General features: G+C 41.4%; 1 protein-coding gene across 2 annotated transcripts in view; it reads left to right on the top strand.

Annotated features, from left to right (window-relative positions):
* The window catches only part of PCSK2 (proprotein convertase subtilisin/kexin type 2), a 279018-nt gene that overhangs the window by 244349 nt on the left and 14985 nt on the right, over positions 1 to 19684 (top strand). For both annotated transcript variants that reach the window (XR_013331600.1, XM_077750148.1), the window contains exons 9-10: positions 11768 to 11983; positions 14227 to 14327. Coding sequence is in view for 1 of the 2 variants with exons in the window: in XM_077750148.1 (XP_077606274.1) it covers positions 11768 to 11983; positions 14227 to 14327 (317 nt within the window). In the remaining variant the exon portion in view is untranslated. The remainder of the gene's footprint in view (positions 1 to 11767; positions 11984 to 14226; positions 14328 to 19684) is intronic.

Here is a 19684-nt window from a genome sequence, read left to right as displayed (position 1 = left end):
GAGTCTAGATTTCAATTATTCTACAATGAGTATGATTTTTGCAATAAGAAATGAGATAACTTTTTTTAACTATGTTAATGTTGTATTAAGATGTCAAAGTGACTGGAAAATAAAAACTAGTCTGAGTGTTTAGGAGGAGGCAAGCTGTAACAGGCTTGCCTCCCTAGTATCTGCAAGCGGGTAATACCAGTGGGCCAGGGCCTGGTCTGGTCATTTGTCCAGGTTGCTACCTATTGGTGAGCAGGAGAGACTGACAAAATGGGATTTCCACCTCCTGGGATAGGCGATGTGCTGGGTGGGAGCACACAGAGCCACAGCACCAGTCTCTAGAACTTTACTTTAGCAGATGGCAAGCAATTTGTGACATTTTTATATTATGAGCAAAATAACAAAATCTGCATGAACTTTTAAGAAGTCTGGGGGGAGTGGGGCTCCTGGGTGGCTCAGTTGGTTAAGCATCTATCTTTGGCTCAGGTCATGATCTCACAGTTTGTGGGTTTGAGCCCCACTTGGGCTCTCTGCTGTCAGCACAGAGCCCACTTCAGGTCCTCTGTCTCCCTTTCTCTCTACCTCTCCCCCACTCTATTGTGCGACTGTGTGTGCTCGTCTCAAAAATAAATATTAAAAAAAAAGAAATTTGTGAGGAGTAACACCAGCACCACAGCAGCATGAGAAACTCTTTGTTTCTCTCCTTTAATTTACAACAAGTAGGGCACCCGTAACCCAACAGGGGTTCCTCTGTACAGCACATCAGGACTCCACAGAAAATCATACATCTATGCATCTGAAGGGATATACCTCATGGAGGCAGGAAAACCAGGGGAGCAGCAGCAGTGGTGCCTGTAAACCCAGTGACTGTGGCCCCCAAGACCATGTATCTCCAACAACCCTGGGCAGTAGCAGCACCCATGACCCCAGCACACCCAGCAGCACACCAGCAACGCTGGCAACCTCAGCACTGGTGATGACGCCAGTGCACAGGTAACTGTGATGGCCTCAGTGACCCCTCCAGAAGAGCAGGTGGTGGGTGGAAAATGTGTGCTCTCAAATACAGCCATAAAGCAGCTTAGGTAAGAGAAAAAATGGGCTATATCGCCACCTGCTGGAAAATAAAAGAAAGGTCTTCAATTCCCAACCTATTGAACTGTTAAAATCAAAGTCAATAGAACTTTACCTAAATAAGAAAAGCATTCATTACTTCGAATGTGCCAGCAGAGGCTCATTTCATCAAACACCATGAAAACTCACAGTAAGATGGTATCACCAAAAGAAAATGACAGTTCTCCGGCAACCAATCTCCAAGTCACAGAAAATTAGGATCTAACTGATAGAGAATTCAAAATAACTGGTTATGAAGAAATTCAGCAAGCTAGAAGAAAACTCAGAAAAGCAATTTAATAAACTGAGGAATAAAATTAATAAACACAAGGAGTACTTTGCCAAAAAGACTCAAATTCTGAAGCTAAAGAACTCAACAGAGGGAATGAAGAACACATTAGAAAGTATTGGAAACAGCAGATCAGAGAGAAGAAAGAACAAGTGAGCTGGAAGACAGGAATCTAGAAATGATTCAGGTGATAGAGAACTAAGATTTTTAAGAAGTGAAGAAACCCTACAAGAGCTTTCAGACTTCCTTAGGGAGACCAACAAAAGAATTATGGATATACCAGAAGGAGAAGGGGGCAGAAGTGTTATTTAAAGAACTAATAGCTGAGAACTTCCCAAACCTGAGGAAAAAACTATAAATACAAGTCCACAAAGCTAATTGGTCACCTTAGTATCTCAGTGCTGAAAGGTTCTCTATAAGACACATTTTAACAAAGCTGTCAGAAATTGATCATAAAGAAAGATTCTTAAAGGCAGTGGGGGGGGGGGGGAAGAAAAGAACATAACCTACAAAGACATCCCCATTAGATTATCAGCAGATTTCTTCAACAGAAGCTCTATAGGCCAGGAGAAAGTGAATACCCTATTCAAATTTCCAGGCAAGAATACTCTATCCAGCAAAGTGATCCTTCAGATATGAAAGAGAAAGCAAACAAAAGCTGAGAGAATTCACCACCACAAGACTTGCCTTACAAAAATAAATGTTGGAAGGAGCTCTTCTACCTAAAATAAAAGACAAAAATACCCCAAATTTTTATGAAGGTGATAGATAGAATCAGAAAATCATAACCCTCTATTAGAATAGGATGTTAACCAGAAAATTGTAACCCTCTATTAGAATAGGATATGACTGTAACATAAAACTTCAAAGAAAAAGGCATTAAAAACAAATATAGCTACTACAATTTGGCAATGAAATTACAGCATAAAAAGAGACAATTTGTGACAACAAAAGTATAAAAGGGGAGGAGGAAGATTCCAGAACCAGTATAGGCAAATGAAGATAAGTTGCTATCAACAGAAAAAAGGATTATTTTATTTATGAGACATTATATACAAACCTCATGGGAACCACAAAACAAAAATCTAGAGCAAAGACAAAACATTTAAAAATGGGGGAGGGGTGCCCGGGTGGATTAGTCAGTTAAGCTTCTAACTTCTACTGAGATCGTGATCTCCCACTTTGTGAGTTCTAGCCCTGCATCAAGCTCTGTGCTGACAGCTCACAGCCTGGTGCCTCCTTCAGATTCTGTGTCTCCCTCTCTCTCTCCCTCTCCTCCACTCATAATCTCTCCCTCTTTCTCTTTCTCTCTCTCTCTCAAAAATAAATGAATGTTTGAAAAAATTTTAAATAATATAAAATAAAAAGCAGGAAAGAACTGAGCAAATTATCATGGAAACCTACCAACATAAAAAACCAATGAAAGAAAGAAAGACAAGACAATGGAGATACAAAACAACCAGAACCCAAAAGATAAAATGGCAAAAGTATGTTTTCATATATCAATTACCTTAAATGTAAATGGATTAAACTCACCAATCAAAAGGAACAGTGTCTGAATGGATTGAAACAAAGACCCAACTACATGCTGCCTTCAAGAGACTCTTCCCAGCTCCAAATACAAACATGCAAAATGAAGGGACAGAGGAGGATATTCAAAGAAATGATAGCCAAAAGAAAGCAGGTGTAGTCATACTCATACCAGACAAAATAGACTTCAAGCCCAAAATTGATAACAAGAGACCAAGGAGGTTATTATATAATGATAAAGGGGTCAATACTGATCTCCTTCCACTAGGGTTACATCCTGATAAACCCATCAAAAGTTGAAAATATAAGTTGAAAATGCATTCAATGCACCTAACCTACCAAACATATAGCTTAGCCTAGACTACCTTAAATGTGCTAGTAACACTTACATTAGTCTACAATTGGGCAAAACTATCTAATACAAAGCCTTTTTTATAATAAAGAATTGAATACCTCAGATAATTTATTGAACACTGTACTGAAAGTGAAAAACAAAATGATTACATGGGTACAGAATGGTTGTAAGTATACCAGTTGTTTACACTCATGATCACGTGGATGAGTAGGCACTGTGGCTCGCTGCGGCTGCCCATTATCATGAGAGAGTATGGCATATCACTAGATCAGGAAGAGATTAAAAACTCAAAATTCAAAGCATGGTTTCTACTGAATGAGTATCATTTTTGTACCATCATAGAGTCAAAACATTTTAAGTCAAACCATCATAAATTGGGGCCCCTCTGTACATCAAGAAGATATAACAATTATAAATATATACACTCCCAACATCTGAGCACTGAAATATATTAAGCAAATACTAATAAATCTTAAGGGAGAAATGTACAACACAGTAACAGTAGGGGACTTCAATATCCCACTATTAGCAAAGGAGAGATTGTGCAGACAGAAAATCAACAAGGAAACACTGGAATTGAAACACACTCAAAAATAAATGGACCTTTTGGACATATATAGAACATTCCATCCACCACAGTGTACACATTCTTCTCAAGGGCATGTGAACATTCTCCAAGATAGATCATATGATAGGCCACAAAACCAATCTTAACAAATTGAAAAAGATTGAAATCAATATCAGCTATCTTCTCTGACTACAATGGCAGGAAATTACAAGTTTCAACAAAAGGAAAGTGAGTAGATCTTCAAATATAGGAAACTAAACAGCACACTTCTAAACAACCAATGAGTTGGGACACCTGGGTGATTCAGCTGGTTAAGCATCTGACTTCAGCTCAGGTCATGATCTCATGGTTTCTGAGTTTGAGCTCCATGTCAGGCTCTGTGCTGACAGCTCAGAGCATGGAGCCTGCTTCAGATTCTGTGTCTCCCTCTCTCTTTGCCCCTCCCACGCTCACATTCTCTCTCTCTCTCAGAAATAAATAAACATTTAAAAATTTTTAAACAACCAATGGGTCAAAGAAGAAATCAAAATAGAAACAAATTATCTTGAAACATATTAAAATGAAAATACAACATATTAAATTTTGTAGGATGCAGCAAAAACAGTTCTAAGAGGAAAGTTTAGAGCAATAAACAAATATATTAAGAAATTAGAAAAATCTCAAACAACCTAATTTTACACCTCAAGGAACTAGAAAAAGAGGAACTAATCAAACTCAAAGATTGCAGAAGAAATAAAATAATAAAAATCAGAGCAAAAATAAATGAGATAAAGACCAGAAGAACAGTAGAAAAGATCAGCAAAACTAAAAACTTATTATTTGAAAAGATAAACACATTTGATAGTTAGACGAACTCATTAGCTAGACTATGAAAAAAAAAGATTCAAAATTAGAAGTGAAAAAGGAAATATTGCAACCAATAGTACAGAAACAGAGAATTTTAAGAGACACTACAAATAATTATACACTAACTAATTACATTACCTGGAACAAATGGATGTTTTTAGCAATGATATACCTGGACTGAATCAGGAAGGAATAGAAAATCTGGACAGATCAATAACACATCAAGGATTGAGTCAAACAACAACAACACAGAAATCAGAAATCTCTAGGTTCAGATGGGTTTGCTGATGAATTCTACCAAACATCTAAGGAAGAATTAGCATCAGTTCTCCTCAAAGTCTTCCAAAATATTGAGAAGAGGGAACACCTCCAAACTCATTCTATGAAGCCAGCATTACTTTGATAGCAAAACCAGATAAGGATACCGCAAGAAAAGAAAACTGTAGACCAATATCCCGGATGAATATAGATGCAAAAATTCACAACAAAATATTAGCAAATTGAATTCAAGAATATGTTGAAAGGATTATACATCATGACAAATGGGACTTATCCCTGGGATACAAGGATGGTTCAACATATGCCAATCAATAAATGTAACTCAATCATATAATAAAATGAAGATAAAAACCACATGATCATCTCAATAGATACTGAAAAAGCATTTAACAAAATACAGCATCTTTTCATGATAAAAATCCTTAATAGATTAGATATAGAAGGAACATACCTCAACCTAATAAAGGCCAGATACAACAAACCCACAGCTAACATTATATTCAATGGAGAAAATTTGAAAGGATTTCCTCTGAGATCAGCAACAAGACCAGGTTGCCTACTCTCTTTACTCCTATCCAATATAGTACTGGAAGTTCTAGCTACAGCTGTTAGGTGAAACAAAAAAATAAAAAGCATGCACATTGGCAAGGAAGAAGTAGTATTTTAACTATTTGATGACGATATGTTATTGTATAGAGAAAATCCCAGAGAGCCAATCAAAAGACTATTGGAATTAATCAATGAGTTCAATACAGTGGCAGGTTACAAAATCAACTTACAGAAATCAGAAATTGGGAAATTCTTTACACTAAGACAAAAATCACTAGAAAAAGAAATTTTAAAAAACTATCCCAATCATAATAGCATCAAAAAAAAAAAAGTACTTAGGAATTAATTTAAGGAAGTAAATGGTGCTTACAATGATTACTACAAGACTTTGCTCAAAGAAATAAAAAAAAAAGAGGCACTTGGGTGACTCATTCAGATAAGCGTCTAGCTCTTGATTTCAGCTCAGGTCATGATCTCATAGCTGTGAGATCGAGCCCCACACTGGGCTCTGCACTGGGCGTGGAGCCTGCTTAAGATTCTCTCTTTCCCTCTATCTCTCCCCAAACTTCAAAAAAAAAAAAGAAATGAATTGAAGAAAACAAATTGAAAGACATCCCATGTTTGTGGATCAGAAGATATTGTTAAAATGGCCATACTACTGAAAATCATCTATAGATTCAATACAATCCCCATCAAATATCAAAAAAAAAAAAACAATCCTAAAATTTGTATGGAACTGCAAAAGGACCTGAATAGCCAAAGCAATTCTAAGAAAAAAGAACAAAGCTAGAGATATCACACTTCTTGGCTTTAAACAATAATACTGCATAGTCAGAGTAATAAAACAGTATGGTATTTGCACAAAAATAGACACATAGACCAGTGGGACAGAATACAGAGCCCAGAATTAAATCCTGGCATATAAGGTCAAATTATTCAATAAGGGAGACAAGAACACCCAGTGGGTAATGATCATCTCTTCAACAAATGGCATTGGAAAACTGGAGAAACACATACAAAACAATGATAGTGGACCCCTATCTCACACCATTCACAAAAATTAACTTCAAATGGATAATAGACTTAAACAAAGACCTGATACCATTAAACTCCTAGAAGAAAACATAGGGAAGAAATTCATCAATACTAGTCTTGGCAATGATTTTTTTGCACATGATGGTGAAAGCAAAAACAAAAGCAAAAAATCAACAGATGGGACTATATCAAATTCCAAAGCTTCCATACAGCAAAAGAAACAACAAAATGGAAGAGCAACATACAGAATGGGAGAAAAATTTGGCAAACCATATAATCAGATAAGGGGTGGGAGTATCCAAAATACACAAAGTACGAACAGAACTTAATAAAAAAAAACAACACACTACTGTTAAAAATGGACAGAAGAGAGGGTGATGGGCATTGAGGAGGGCACTTGTTGGGATGAGCACTGGGTGTTATATGGAAACCAACTTGACAATAAACTATAAAAAAAAATGGATAGAAGAACTAGGTAGACATTTGTCCATAGAGGACATACAAATGGCCAATAGGCACATGAAAAGATGCTCAAAGTCACTTTTCATCAGGGAAATGCAAATCTAAACCACAATGAAGTATCACCTCACATCTGTTAGAATGGCTAACATCAAGAATCCAACAGACAACAAGTGCTGGCAAGGATGTGGAGGAAAGGGAAACCTTGTGCACTGTTAATGGGAATGTAAATTAGTGCAACCACTATGGAAAACAATATGGAGGTTCCTCAAAATATTAAAAGTAGATCTACCATGCAATCTCACAATTCCACTTTTCAGGATGTATCTAAAGGAAGTGGAAACAGGATTTCGGCGAGATATTTGCATATTTATTGCAGCACTGTTCACAATAGCCAAGATATGGCAACAATCCAAATACCCATCCATGGATGAACAGATAAACAAGATGTGGATTAATCCATTATATGTACAATGGAATATTATTCAGCCATGAAAAAGAGGGATATCTTGCCATTTGCAACAACACATTATGGAAAGTGAGTCTGACAGAAAAATACAAGTACCGTATGATATTACTTACGTGTGGAATCTAAAAAAGTCAAACCTCTTAAGAACAAAAAGGAAAAAAAATAGAATTAAGATGGTGATTACCAGAGGATGGGGGTGGGGGATAAGACTGATGGTGTTTAAGGGGTGCAAACTTGTAACAAGTCGTAAAGAAGCCACAGAGATCCAATGCATACTATAATGGATATAGACAATAATATTGCACTCTAACGATGTAATGAGGTAAATGTTGCTTCAGTGGCACTCGCATTAGACTCTAAATGTATCAAAGTAATACATTATACACCTTAAGTTTACAAAATGTAACATGTAAGATTTAGTAAATAATAATAATAAATGAATTTGGGGCTCACAAGAAGCTGCTTTAGACTATTCCCTTAATGCACCTGGGGGGCTCAGTCGGTTGGACGGCCAACTTCAGCTCAGCTCATGGTCTCACAGTTTGTGGGTTCGAGCCCCGTGTCAGGCTCTGTGCTGACAGCTAGCTCAGAGCCTGGAGCCTGTTTCAGATTCTGTGTCTCCCTCTCTCTCTGACCCTCCTCTTCTCACACTATCTCTCTCTCGCTCAGAAATTTAAAAAAAACAAAAACAAAACAAAAAACGTTAGACTATGCCCCTAAAACAAGCAAGTTCCGACTCACTGACCTTTACCAATAGGTGAGAGTCTCAGGCTCCACACCACTGACACTTTGGGCCAGAGAGTTCTTTGTTGTGGTGGGGCAGGGGGTAGGGGACTGTCTTGTGCATTGCCAAAGTTTAACAGCATCCCTGGCCTCTACCCACTAGAAGCTAGTAGTACATGCACACACATCTTCCAGCTGGATGCTAGTCGTGACCACGGAAAATGTCTCCAACAGTGCCACATGACCCCTGGGACACAAAATCGCCCCTGAGGTGAGAAACCCATTGTGTTAAAACTTTAAAAAGACACTAATCCTGCTAAACTCACAGATACACTCGATTCAAATACAGAATTCAAAGTGAAGCTGCACCATGTATTTAATTTTTAAACTTCATCTAAAAGCACTTGTCTTCTTAAAAAAAAAATCCTATAGGAGGGAGAGTGGAGGTGGAGAAGGGAATTCCAATGTAAAGGACTGGGGCAAGTCTGACTGCCAGTCTATTATGTGAGCATGTGCTACTGAATAAGGTTTGGAGATCCCCAGCAGACAGCCCACCCTTTGGGCCCAGCTCCCTCCTGCAGTGTAGACTGCTGGCCCATCTCATCTGAGTCTCTAGGTGAGCCTCCCAAACCCATCTGGTCTTTGGTTCTCCTTTACCACGTAGTCTCTGGATAAAATTCCTTCTGTTGAACTGCGTAGTGTAGCATTCTTTGCCTGACTGAACCTTGATTGATACAGTGTATTGACTGGAATGTTAAATTTATAAGTTAATTTGGGGAAAATCGACATCTCTGTGATGCTTTCTTTCTGTCCAAGAACATCATGTGTTGATGTGTCTTTCCATTGGGTCAAATCTTCATGTGTCCTTCCACAGAGTTTCGAAGTCTTATTAGGTACTTAGCTCTTTTTTTTCTTTTTTAGTTTCTTGGGTTTCCGTCTAAGTATTTTACCCTTCCTGTGGTTAGTATAAATGGTGCTTCCCATTGGATTGCTATCAGGATTCAGTAGGTTAATATGTAAAGTCCTTAGAGCAGCCCCTGGCATACAGAAAGTGCCACAGTAGTGCTTCTTCTGATTATCATCTTTGTTCCTTTTGCTGTATTCCCCAACTGATTATTGTTGGAATATGGGTCATAGTTATTCAGTCTGTTTCTGCCCAGATCCCATTCAGGAGAATCTGGGGGCAGAACTAGATCTTGGAACATCATTATAATAGGAAAGTAAGGTGTGCCAGTAACAGACGCATTCCAGAACCAGGTCTGAGCTCTCTTATAGATGCCCTTTCCCCATGCATCTGTCCCCAGACTACTTGGGGACTATCTGGGTGCTGATACCCAATTATCAGCTGTAACCATTATTATATCATATAAACACACACACACACACACACACACACACACACACCTTCAAAAAACAAGGCTTAAATTCCGAGGAATCACAGTGGCAAGTCTTGTGGGCAAGTCTTATAGTCCAATACAAAACTTATGTTTGCTGCTTACTCCTCAGAAATGGGCTGACAGTTGAGCCCTGTGTATCAGTGGGCCAGGCCACATGACAAACTGCCCCCAAACACAGTAGTTTAAAACCATTTAAGTCCTGCTCATGGCTCTACAGGTCAGCTGGGTTGTTCTGCTGATCTGGACCAGCCTCCGCTCATGCCAGCTGGCCTAACTCATGCATCTGTGGTCACCTGGAAGGTGAACTACAGACCAGCCTCCTTCATATGTCTGCCACTTGTTGGCTATCAGCTGGGACAATAAGCTGGGCTAAATCTATCATCAACCAGCAGGCCAACTCAGGTTTGCTCCATGGTGCAACAGAATATTGCAGAGAAGACATGAATACAGAGAAGTCTGAAAACGTAGAGTCACAATTGTCCCCCAAAACCCTACAACACGATGACAATGCTTCTAACACTGTTTACCTTTTAGCAAAGGTTGCTCTGTCTCACCGGCAGTCCATCTGTGGACTGGATCAGAGGAAAGTTTCCATGTTTGGTGGGCTTCACCCATTCACCCTAATCCACACCTGTCTCAATTTCATTGGGTGCCATTTCTTGACATCGAGTCCAAATCCGAGTCTGTCTGAGAGTGTGATCCCCTGTACCAGCTGTAAGGATGATATAGTTCCCTGTCTGTCCTGGTTTCTGAGAGAAGTTACTGATTTCACTGGAGTTTTCCAGTATAGATTTTCCAAGACCCTGCTGACTAAATCTTTGTTGATATATCGACTCAGTCAATCAGAGGCTAATTAACTCCAAGTCCTGTTAAAAGCAATCAAAGTGTCTTTTCTCATTGCCAGGAGGCAGAGAGACCTTGGAGGCAATCCAGTTCTCCCCCTGCCTTCTGGTATCTCTGCCCTTAAGGCCCTGAGTTAAGACAGAGACCCCTGATGGCCATGCAGGAACAGACTTTCTCTGCCATAACATCTATATCTTCTGGTCCTAGAGGGTTACCGAGCTGTCCTGGGCCAAGCTGTGAGGAGAAGGGCGGCTGTACATCTGCCCTTACCTCCCACGCTGCATGGCTGCTCTGCTCTGCCCACCTAGCCTGCAGGGAAACAGAGTACCCCCCGCCCTACTGTCCCCAGAGTCAGAACATAGGAAGCCAGAGGGGATGGGCACTCCTGGGTTGTGGAGGGAGAGAGAATACTCCTAGAAGACAGAGAACAAGAAAAGAAAAGGATAGGCAAATAAAAACGTGGTTAAACAGAAGAGCAATGTGAACTGTAGGGATTTATAGCTAAGTTTGATGTTCATAACTAATTAGCACATAGTAGTAACTGTTGTGCATACTATTATGCCTTTAACGTTATTTTTGTTCATATTAAACTTTCTTCCTATATTTGGTGTTCCTTTACACAGGTAAAATGTCATATAATATTGTGTTTGAAAGGATTCTAATATGACCCAATCAGGTAAATACACACACACACACACACACACACACACACACACATGATCTACAAATTTTATTTATATTCAAGTAAAATGTGTATTTTAAACTTAAAATAACTACATATGTGTAAAGTGTATATATAAAAATAAATATAAAATCAAGGATATATAAATATCTTTTACATCTTATAGAGCTAAGTATAAATATAAATGTACATTTACATTTTTGCTGAAAACAATGTCTACAGGAGGAACAAGAATTGGGTAATAATGATTACATGTAGGAGGGTTTTTCTTTCATTTTTCTTTTCATAGACTTTGATTTCTTACCATGACTTCTTACTCTTATAGCTTTTTAAAAGCAATTTTCCTATAAATTTTAAGGCAATTCTTCCAGCTTTTCTTGGGTTACCCCCAAGCTCAAATACTAACTTCAGGTAACTTTTTATACTGAATCCTTCGGACACAAGATGGAGAATTCTCACAGTGTCCCTCGGGCAGGAGAGTGGTTTTCCAGGCAGACAGAGCTGGTGAGGAAGCCGGGTCCTGACCTCAGTTGCCCCGCTGGCCGCCCCCTCCCCGGTCCTCCTGCCCCAGACCCCCCCCCCTCCCCGGCAGCCCCCCCGCGGGGCGCACGGGATCTGGTGGCCTCTCTCCCTGTGTCCCCCCAGGGTCGAGGCGGCAAAGGCAGCATCTACGTGTGGGCCTCTGGGGACGGCGGCAGCTACGATGACTGTAACTGTGATGGCTACGCCTCCAGCATGTGGACCATCTCCATCAACTCGGCCATCAACGATGGCAGGACCGCCCTATATGATGAGAGCTGCTCCTCCACCTTGGCCTCCACCTTCAGCAACGGGAGGAAGAGGAACCCTGAGGCTGGCGTGGTAAGTGCAGTCCCGGGCCTTCGGTGAGGTGGTAAAGGGCACAGCTGCTATGTGACGTCATGAGCCACCAGTGTGTGACCTCATGGGAGGAAGAAGATCTGCCCTCCTACCCTCGAAGAGTGAGGCTCTGGAGATCCATTGTCTTTCAGGGCTGATAACGCTTTGTTATCAAGGTAGAGCCATACGGTGTGCAAGTTGGAAGCAAGAACCATGCTTCCTTTCCAGGTCATTGTCCATAGGTTGTCTTTCTTATTTATTGTTTGGCCTTACAAATGATGACGAACTCATGATCAAAAAGTTTCCACAGCACACCACTTATAAAGAGAACTAACATTAAGAACTAGGGTATCAGGGCACCTGGGTAGCTCAGTCACTTGGGCCTCAACTCTTGATTTTGGCTCAGGTTATCATTCCTGATAGAGCCCATGGGCAGACTCTGCCCTGAGTATGGAACCTCCTTAAGATTCTCTGTCTCCCTCTGCCCTTCTTCCCCACTAGCATGTGCTCTCTCTCGTCTCTCTCGCGTTCTTAAAAAACAACAACAACAACAACAAACTGAAGCAATGCACTGTGAGCATCTGAGCCAAGAGCCCATCCATTTATTAGAGTAATTAAAAAATAGCATCCATAGATGGACTTCTCTTGGGTCCATAAGCCCTCCAAAATTGGGCACACGTGTGTTTTCTCAAAGCAAGAGCAGCGGTTTTCATTCTATTTTAAAATATGTCCATGACTGAGAAAACAAAATGGTTAAGAATCCCAGACTTAGATTACTTATTGCACTTTTCTGAGCAGTCCTTCCTTCCTGGGCAGCTAGCTAACACGGCGAATTTTCCAAATCCCTTTAAAATCTAATGGGTAGAGCATAATGAACCTTTTTGGAGCTCTTCCTCTCTCTGGGTATTTCACTCACATATCAGCCTTTCCTCAGACCTCCAAGCCTGAAATTTGTTTGGTGGTTCAGTAGTTCTGCTGAGCTACATTTTGACTGGCCACCTACCTCAGCTGGGGCTTCCCAAAGTGGGGCAGGAGCTCAGAACACAACCACCATTACTAACCAGGACTCCAGTCCCCAGTTGCTGCCTAGACTCTGCCAAGCCAAGCTGGCCTGGCTCTCCTGTGAGCCAAGAGATCCCTTTACCTGGAAGGGACACAGACCCTAGCTGCCTCCTTCCGTGAGCCCTCCTGAGCTCCCCCTTGGGGAACTAGCAAGTGTGCCTGATCCTCCCAAGCAGAAGATGGCTTTAGCATCTCCTATCCTAGGAGAGCTATCTGGGCAGAAAGTGAGAAGAGCAGGGCAGAAAGGAAGTGAGGGATGATTCACTCCTTTCCCTGAGAAGCTGACCCTCCCTACCCCAATGGCATCACTCTACCCTCAACCTTATCTATGATTCTCTTTCTACTTGGGCAAGAGAAAGGCCTTGAGTTTTATCTGAACATTGTAATTTTCCCCCAAAAGATACCTTTAAAACTTCCCTGATACTTTGTACCCCAAATTAATAGGCCTCTCTGAGGATCCTACAGACAGAGGAAGGAGAAGTCCTGTGGTCTAGACGTGATCTTAATGAACACCCTGGCTTTCACCCTGGCTCACTGAAAATGAGGGGTTTTTCCCCTCTTTGTGAGTCCTTTAAAACCCTATTGATCAGTCTCTCCACTTAAGAATTCTGGAAGTGATCACTCACACATCTGTTATCGTGGCTCCGTGTGTCTTAGCATCTCTTCGTGAGATCTAGAGACACATTTTCTTTTTAATGTCCTGTCTTTCTAGGCAAACTTTAGCTGAGCATGTTTATTCTTTCCTTTGTGAAGGGAAACAAATGACATTGTAAGCTTGGGTTTTCCAAACTGATCCCAGGGCAATGCTCATGGTTGCATTGACTTGGTGGTAGTATTGACTTGTCAATTTTTGGCTATAGATTTTCCTCTCAGGATCCTGGAAACAGATGTCTTTCTAGTCTCTGGAATAGCTGCAAATTTGCCTCTCTGAACAATTGACTTGTTTTTTGTCTCATGAGCACTCAGACTGGAACTAATTGTCCCTTTTTGCATGGGCTACTAGGAAGTGAGAATAAAATGTATGGCAAGATAGATGGATGGATGCTAAGCCTACTTTCATCTTAATTGTCCTCAGAACAAGGTAGAATTTAAATAAAAGAAAGAGATAACCCTCTGCTTCGTATTGTTTTGTGATTCAAAATAAAGTGACTTATTCACTCATTATTGAATGTCTTCCCTTCCAGGCAACCACAGATTTGTATGGCAACTGCACTCTGAGGCATTCTGGGACATCCGCGGCTGCCCCCGAGGCAGCGGGAGTGTTTGCACTGGCTTTAGAGGCTAAGTATGTTTCCATCTTGGGGCCAAGGGTGGAACTGGCATTTGTTTTTCCACCCAATACCAAGGGTCTATGGAGGCAAAAGTGGGTGTGAGAGTCTTGAAGAGTCAGGGCCAATGAACTGTGATGGACATTTCTAAATGAACCATGGGCCCAAAATGATACACACACACACTCTACAAATAACATCCTTAGAAAAGCACAATACCCCAACACTCAATAGCGCATATCAGCTACTTATTCAGATCCCAAGTAAGGACAGGTGGATATTTCTTTCTTTGTGTAAACCATTGTGTTATCGTCTCTGGATCCTTTGCTTATTTTACTTCTGTAATACAGTCAGCTAAATGAAAGAAAACTGTTGCCAAACTGGTATCTAGCAAAGCATTTTGGAACATGTGGTAAGCAGGGTGCCCCCACTCAAGATTCATTAGCTTAGAAAGTAAAGTCACTTTTTTTTTTTAATGTTTTATTTATTTCTAGGAGAGAGAGAGAGACAGCGTGAGCAGGGGAGGGTCAGAGAGAGAGGGAGTCACAGACTGAAACAGGCTCCAGGCTCTGAGCTGGCAGTCAGCACAGAGCCCGACGCAGGGCTCGAACCCACGAACCGCGAGATCATGACCTAAGCGAAAGTCGGACGCTTAACCGACTAAGCCACCCAGGCGCCCCAAAAGTAAAGTCACTTTTAATACTAAGACAAGGTGGGCAAAATCACACAAGGTAGACCAGGAAATGGGCTTTACTAAGAAACTTTCCAAGCTACCAGTAAGAGGAGATTAGGCCACATTGCTGTTGCTGAACACACCTTGGATTTGGTCCTCAACAGAGATTCCTGCCCACCCATTACTCTGAAGAATGAACATGTGGTCTCAGGCATCATCTGTGTGGTGTGATTGCCAAAGCCCACGTTGTTAGGGAGCTGTTCAAGAATGCAGCACCATCAACTTGTGAGAAGTTGGATTCAGACTGCTGGGGAAGGGGAGTTGAGTTCCCATCCTTGTCAGCCGTTGCTAGGCAACCAAAGCTTCTAGCATTAATCCCCAGGCAGCTCTACTCTTTCCTCTCCATATATACAGTGCGTTTTCTGACTTGCAAAGAAGGTAAGCATTGATTGCTAGATAGGAAAGGACTTTGCAAAATTACCTAGTCCAACACTCTGTCTTTAAGCAGAAGAGGCATAATTGTCCTCCTTTTACAAATAAGACCCCGAATTGGGAGTGACTCCTTTCATTGGACCAGGCCAAACTCTGATTCTTCAAAGAACAGTCAGGTGGAAAATCCAAGATTCCAGGAAACACTGATTGAAGTGTTTCTATTAAGCACAGAGACCAAAACTTGCAAAGTATGTGCATTTCCTGAAGATGAAACTGTTTATCTGAAGTCCTGTCAGGCCCCGGTGTCTGAGCCGGCTTTCTCACTCCAGGTGGGAGCAGACAGTGGGAGCCTGCTGGCTGCTGCTGAGCCTTGCATAGAACAGGGAGCAGGGGCACTCCCAAACGGAGAAGGGGGTTCTGGTCACCCTTTCAATCTCAGAGGACAGAACTTGACTCAAAGTCGCCTTGCACTTTGGCAAGCAAAAAGTCAGTTGCCCAGGCCTCTGTGCACACAAAGAGATGACCTAAATACGTCAAAGTAATGGTACAAGGCTACTGGGTCTCTAAACAGGTTCATGGGCGGTGCACCAATTATTCACCATTCTTGAATACACTTGCAGATAGCTTTACAGAAAAGACATCACCACCTGGGCACACTTTGTTTTGGAGCAATGGTTTTTAAATCTCTGTTGCCATCAAGAGGAAAAAAAGTGATACTTGGCAGTGGTGATTCAAAGCCATCCCAGGAGCTGGTCCTAAAATTTCTGAGAACACCACTGCCTGAGGTTGGTCCACACCCTGAGACAGAAGTTGGTGCAAGCAATTTATTAAGAAAGGACTCTTGGGAGAAACCACGATAAAGTAGAGGAAGCAGGTTAAGGATGGGGAAGAACCCAAGTAAGGATACAGTTTCAGAAGTTCTGGCTTCAGCCTGATCCCATAAGAAGCCCTGGGGTGTAAATTATGCCTCAGAGTGTGTTCTCCCTCAGGGAAAGGATGCTGGGCTGCCATGTCCTGGTGGTGGTCAGTCACTGGCTGAGAGCTGTGCCTGGGGAGGTAAACTCCAAGGCACCTCTGGCTTTCTGCACCTGTGGGCAAAGCAACTCCAGAAGCCAGCACTTAAAACCACTGCTCAGAACAAAATAGCCCAAGAGAGCATCTGGAGGGGGGAAGTAGGAAAGCCTCTCCATGAACAGTTTCTACAGCTTCTCTCTCTTTATCGTGAGATGAGACAACTGGGAGTCCTTGGTGGCGTGTAACAGCAGTTGAGGGCTGTTTGCCACCCAGAGGTCCAATAAGAAAGCTTTTCCAAAGCAGTTTGGGTGCAATAAACAAATTATCCTGTGTAAATGTATGCCCATCAGGACCATGAAAGTGGAGCAGCTACGCCCCAGGACTCCAGGGTAGAAAAGGGAAGCCATTATTCCTCTGCCCTGCCCAGTCACTACTTTAATAATGTGCTTTTCTGCCAATGCTTGAAAATGGCTTCTTGAGTCACAGGGAATATCGCTCACATTTCCCAGTGTGACTAAGACTAGAAAAAACTTCAAAAGATTTCTTTGGATGGGGGTGGGAGAGTGACTGCCAGCTACAAATATTTTGCATTCTCTCCATGACCCAGGGCTTTCTGTGTGGCTCAAAAAGGCTGAGCTAGGTTTGAGGCGTAGGTTATATAGAGGCCATTTTTTAGCTTGAAAGAGCCATCTGTAGTAACATGGCCCACATATTGGACTAGAATATGTTTCCAAAACAGACCTTCCAGAAGATGGATTTTTCTTCATGTAAACTCTTTATCAAAGTGTAAGAGACACAGAGAAAAGTGCACAAATATTAGATACAGCTCACTGACTTTTTACAAAGTTAGCAGACCCCTGTTAACCAGCATCCAAATCAAGAAACAGACCATTACCTAAGTACAAGTATATGTTCTTTTGCTTAATATTATGTCTGAGAGATTCCTCCATACTGTTGTGTGTGGTTATAGGTCATTCATACTATTGTTAATTACTCTGCTGCATAAATGGATACTTGTTGTTTCCAGTTTGGGGCTATTATGAGTAATATTGCTGTGAACATTTGTACACATGTCTTTCGGTGAACATATGAATGCATTTCTGTTGGGTGTATAACAGGCACTCAGTATGCTGAGTCACAGGATATACTTATGTGCAGTGCTAGTAGATACCCCCAAAGAGTTTTTCAAAATTTTTCCAAATAGCCATTGACACCCCTACTGGCAGTATGAGTTAATGGTTGCTCCACATCCTTGCCAACACTTGGTATTGCCAGTCTTCCACACTTTAGCCACTTTTATAACTGTTCAGTAGAATTGTACTCTACTTTTAATTTGCATTTCCCTGATAACTGGTAAATTTGAGCACTGGATGGAATTTTGAAAGCAATAGATTCCCATGTCTCAACCATGAGTCACTGAATACATATCTCTGGGGATGGATGGCCCAGGGATTTGTCTTTTCAAGCCCTGTTCCAAGGACTCCGTAAGTAGCCAGGCTGCAGCTGTTCCATGGCCAGGAGCAGGCAGTAAAGCAAGAGCTCTAGAAACCTATGAATCAAGATACTGTTGTTTGGCAGGTGAATATTTGGACTCTGCCTCTGACTAGGTCAAGATTGGAAACAGAAAATCCCAATAACAATAGTTAAACTGAGACAGGGTTTTATTTTTCTGCCATGTGAAAAATGAAACAGAGGTAAGGAGCCCCAGGCTCCTATGAGGGTACCCCTGGGATTTGGGGAATCCAGCTCTTTCTAGATTTCTGCTCTTCTACCTTCACATTCTCCAGGTGCTGCTGGAGCTCCAGCCATCATGTTTATATATCAGACAGGAAAAACTGGAAGAGCACAGGGACAAAAGAGATCCACCATCTGAGTCAGCCTTCTTAAAGGTTTTTCTGAAAAGCATCACCCAGTGGCTTTGGCTTATTTTTCATTGGCCAGAACTGTCACGACCACCCCAGACTGCAGTGGAGGCTGGGAAATGTAGCTTTGTAGCTGGTAATGTTGCTGTTCTGAATAAAATTGAGGTTTTCTTAAAAAGGAAGAGGGAGGATAGATATGAGGGAGACAATAGCCATGTCTTCCAATCTCCTGGCATCTACGTGGGAAATCATTTACTGCCTCTGGATTTCTGTTGTCTTATCTTAAAAATATAGAAAGGGCATTGAGGCAGGAATCTACATCTGTCATTGCATGATTCTGATGCAGGAGACTTGAGGACCAGAGTCTGAGACTCCCTAGATGGGATAACACATCAGCTCCACAGTTAGTTTTCTTGGTGTTGAGAGCTCCCCCATCATGGCAGCCCTCCCTTTTAAAATATTGAGTTGTCTTTCTGTCCCCTTAGGCTGTAGCCTCTGAAAGAGCAGGGAGCTTCCTACGACATGCCACAACCATTGCAGTGCCCAGAGCTGGTATACACTCAGAGGACCCTCATAGAATCACTTCATTGTATAGGACCTTTCCATACACAAGTATGGAATATAATATTTTTATTATATAAAATAGTTGTCATGTTATTTGTCCTATTACACTGTTCACAGTGACCTTTATATTGTAGATCACCTGTAAATTTACTATTTTTTATTATTTAATAAGTATGACCTACAATTCTTGAGCTACCATGGTAGGAATAAAGCTTAAAGCAGAAATTGAAGAAATACCATTTTGCACAATGGTGTATTCTGTCAATTCTGAAATTACTCAGAAGGCAGAATTATGAGGGACTTAGTTTTACCTCTCAGACATACATAAAATGGCTGGCCAAACAGTGTCACAAACTCAATTACGTAAGTGTATGGACTATCTGGTTTATTCTAGAAGTGAGATGATCTTTGTTCTGATGCACTCTCTCTATTTCTCATAGACTCCATGAGAATAAATCTGTGGAGAAATGTCTAACAGGGTCCCTCTCCAAGCTCCAGGAAGCTTTGCACATCTTTGTGGCAGAACCCCCAGCAAAGATGGGCAATAATCCACCTGCCAGCCAGCCCTCAGATCATCTCGAGACCACTAGCTCCTCATTTATCAACACTTCTATGTGTAATTAATTCAGAATCCCATTCTGACAAAACCCTGAGCTTTTAGCCATAACCAACTTCTGGAAGTTTCACACCACTCACCTGGGTCCTGGGGACCATATGTCCAAGATATGTTCATAAATTTCTCAGATAAGCAGTGACCTTCCTTGAAACTTTCTCCATAATAGCTGAAGGTCTGCATTGCAAGAGTACATGATTCATTGGCATCTTTTGG

Source organism: Crocuta crocuta, unplaced genomic scaffold (assembly GCF_008692635.1).
Source record: "Crocuta crocuta isolate KB4526 unplaced genomic scaffold, BGI_CrCroc_1.0 scaffold209, whole genome shotgun sequence".
NCBI classification, from domain to species: Eukaryota; Metazoa; Chordata; class Mammalia; order Carnivora; family Hyaenidae; genus Crocuta; species Crocuta crocuta.
Note: the sequence above shows the minus strand (reverse complement) of the source record. Positions and strands in the feature narration are given on the sequence as shown.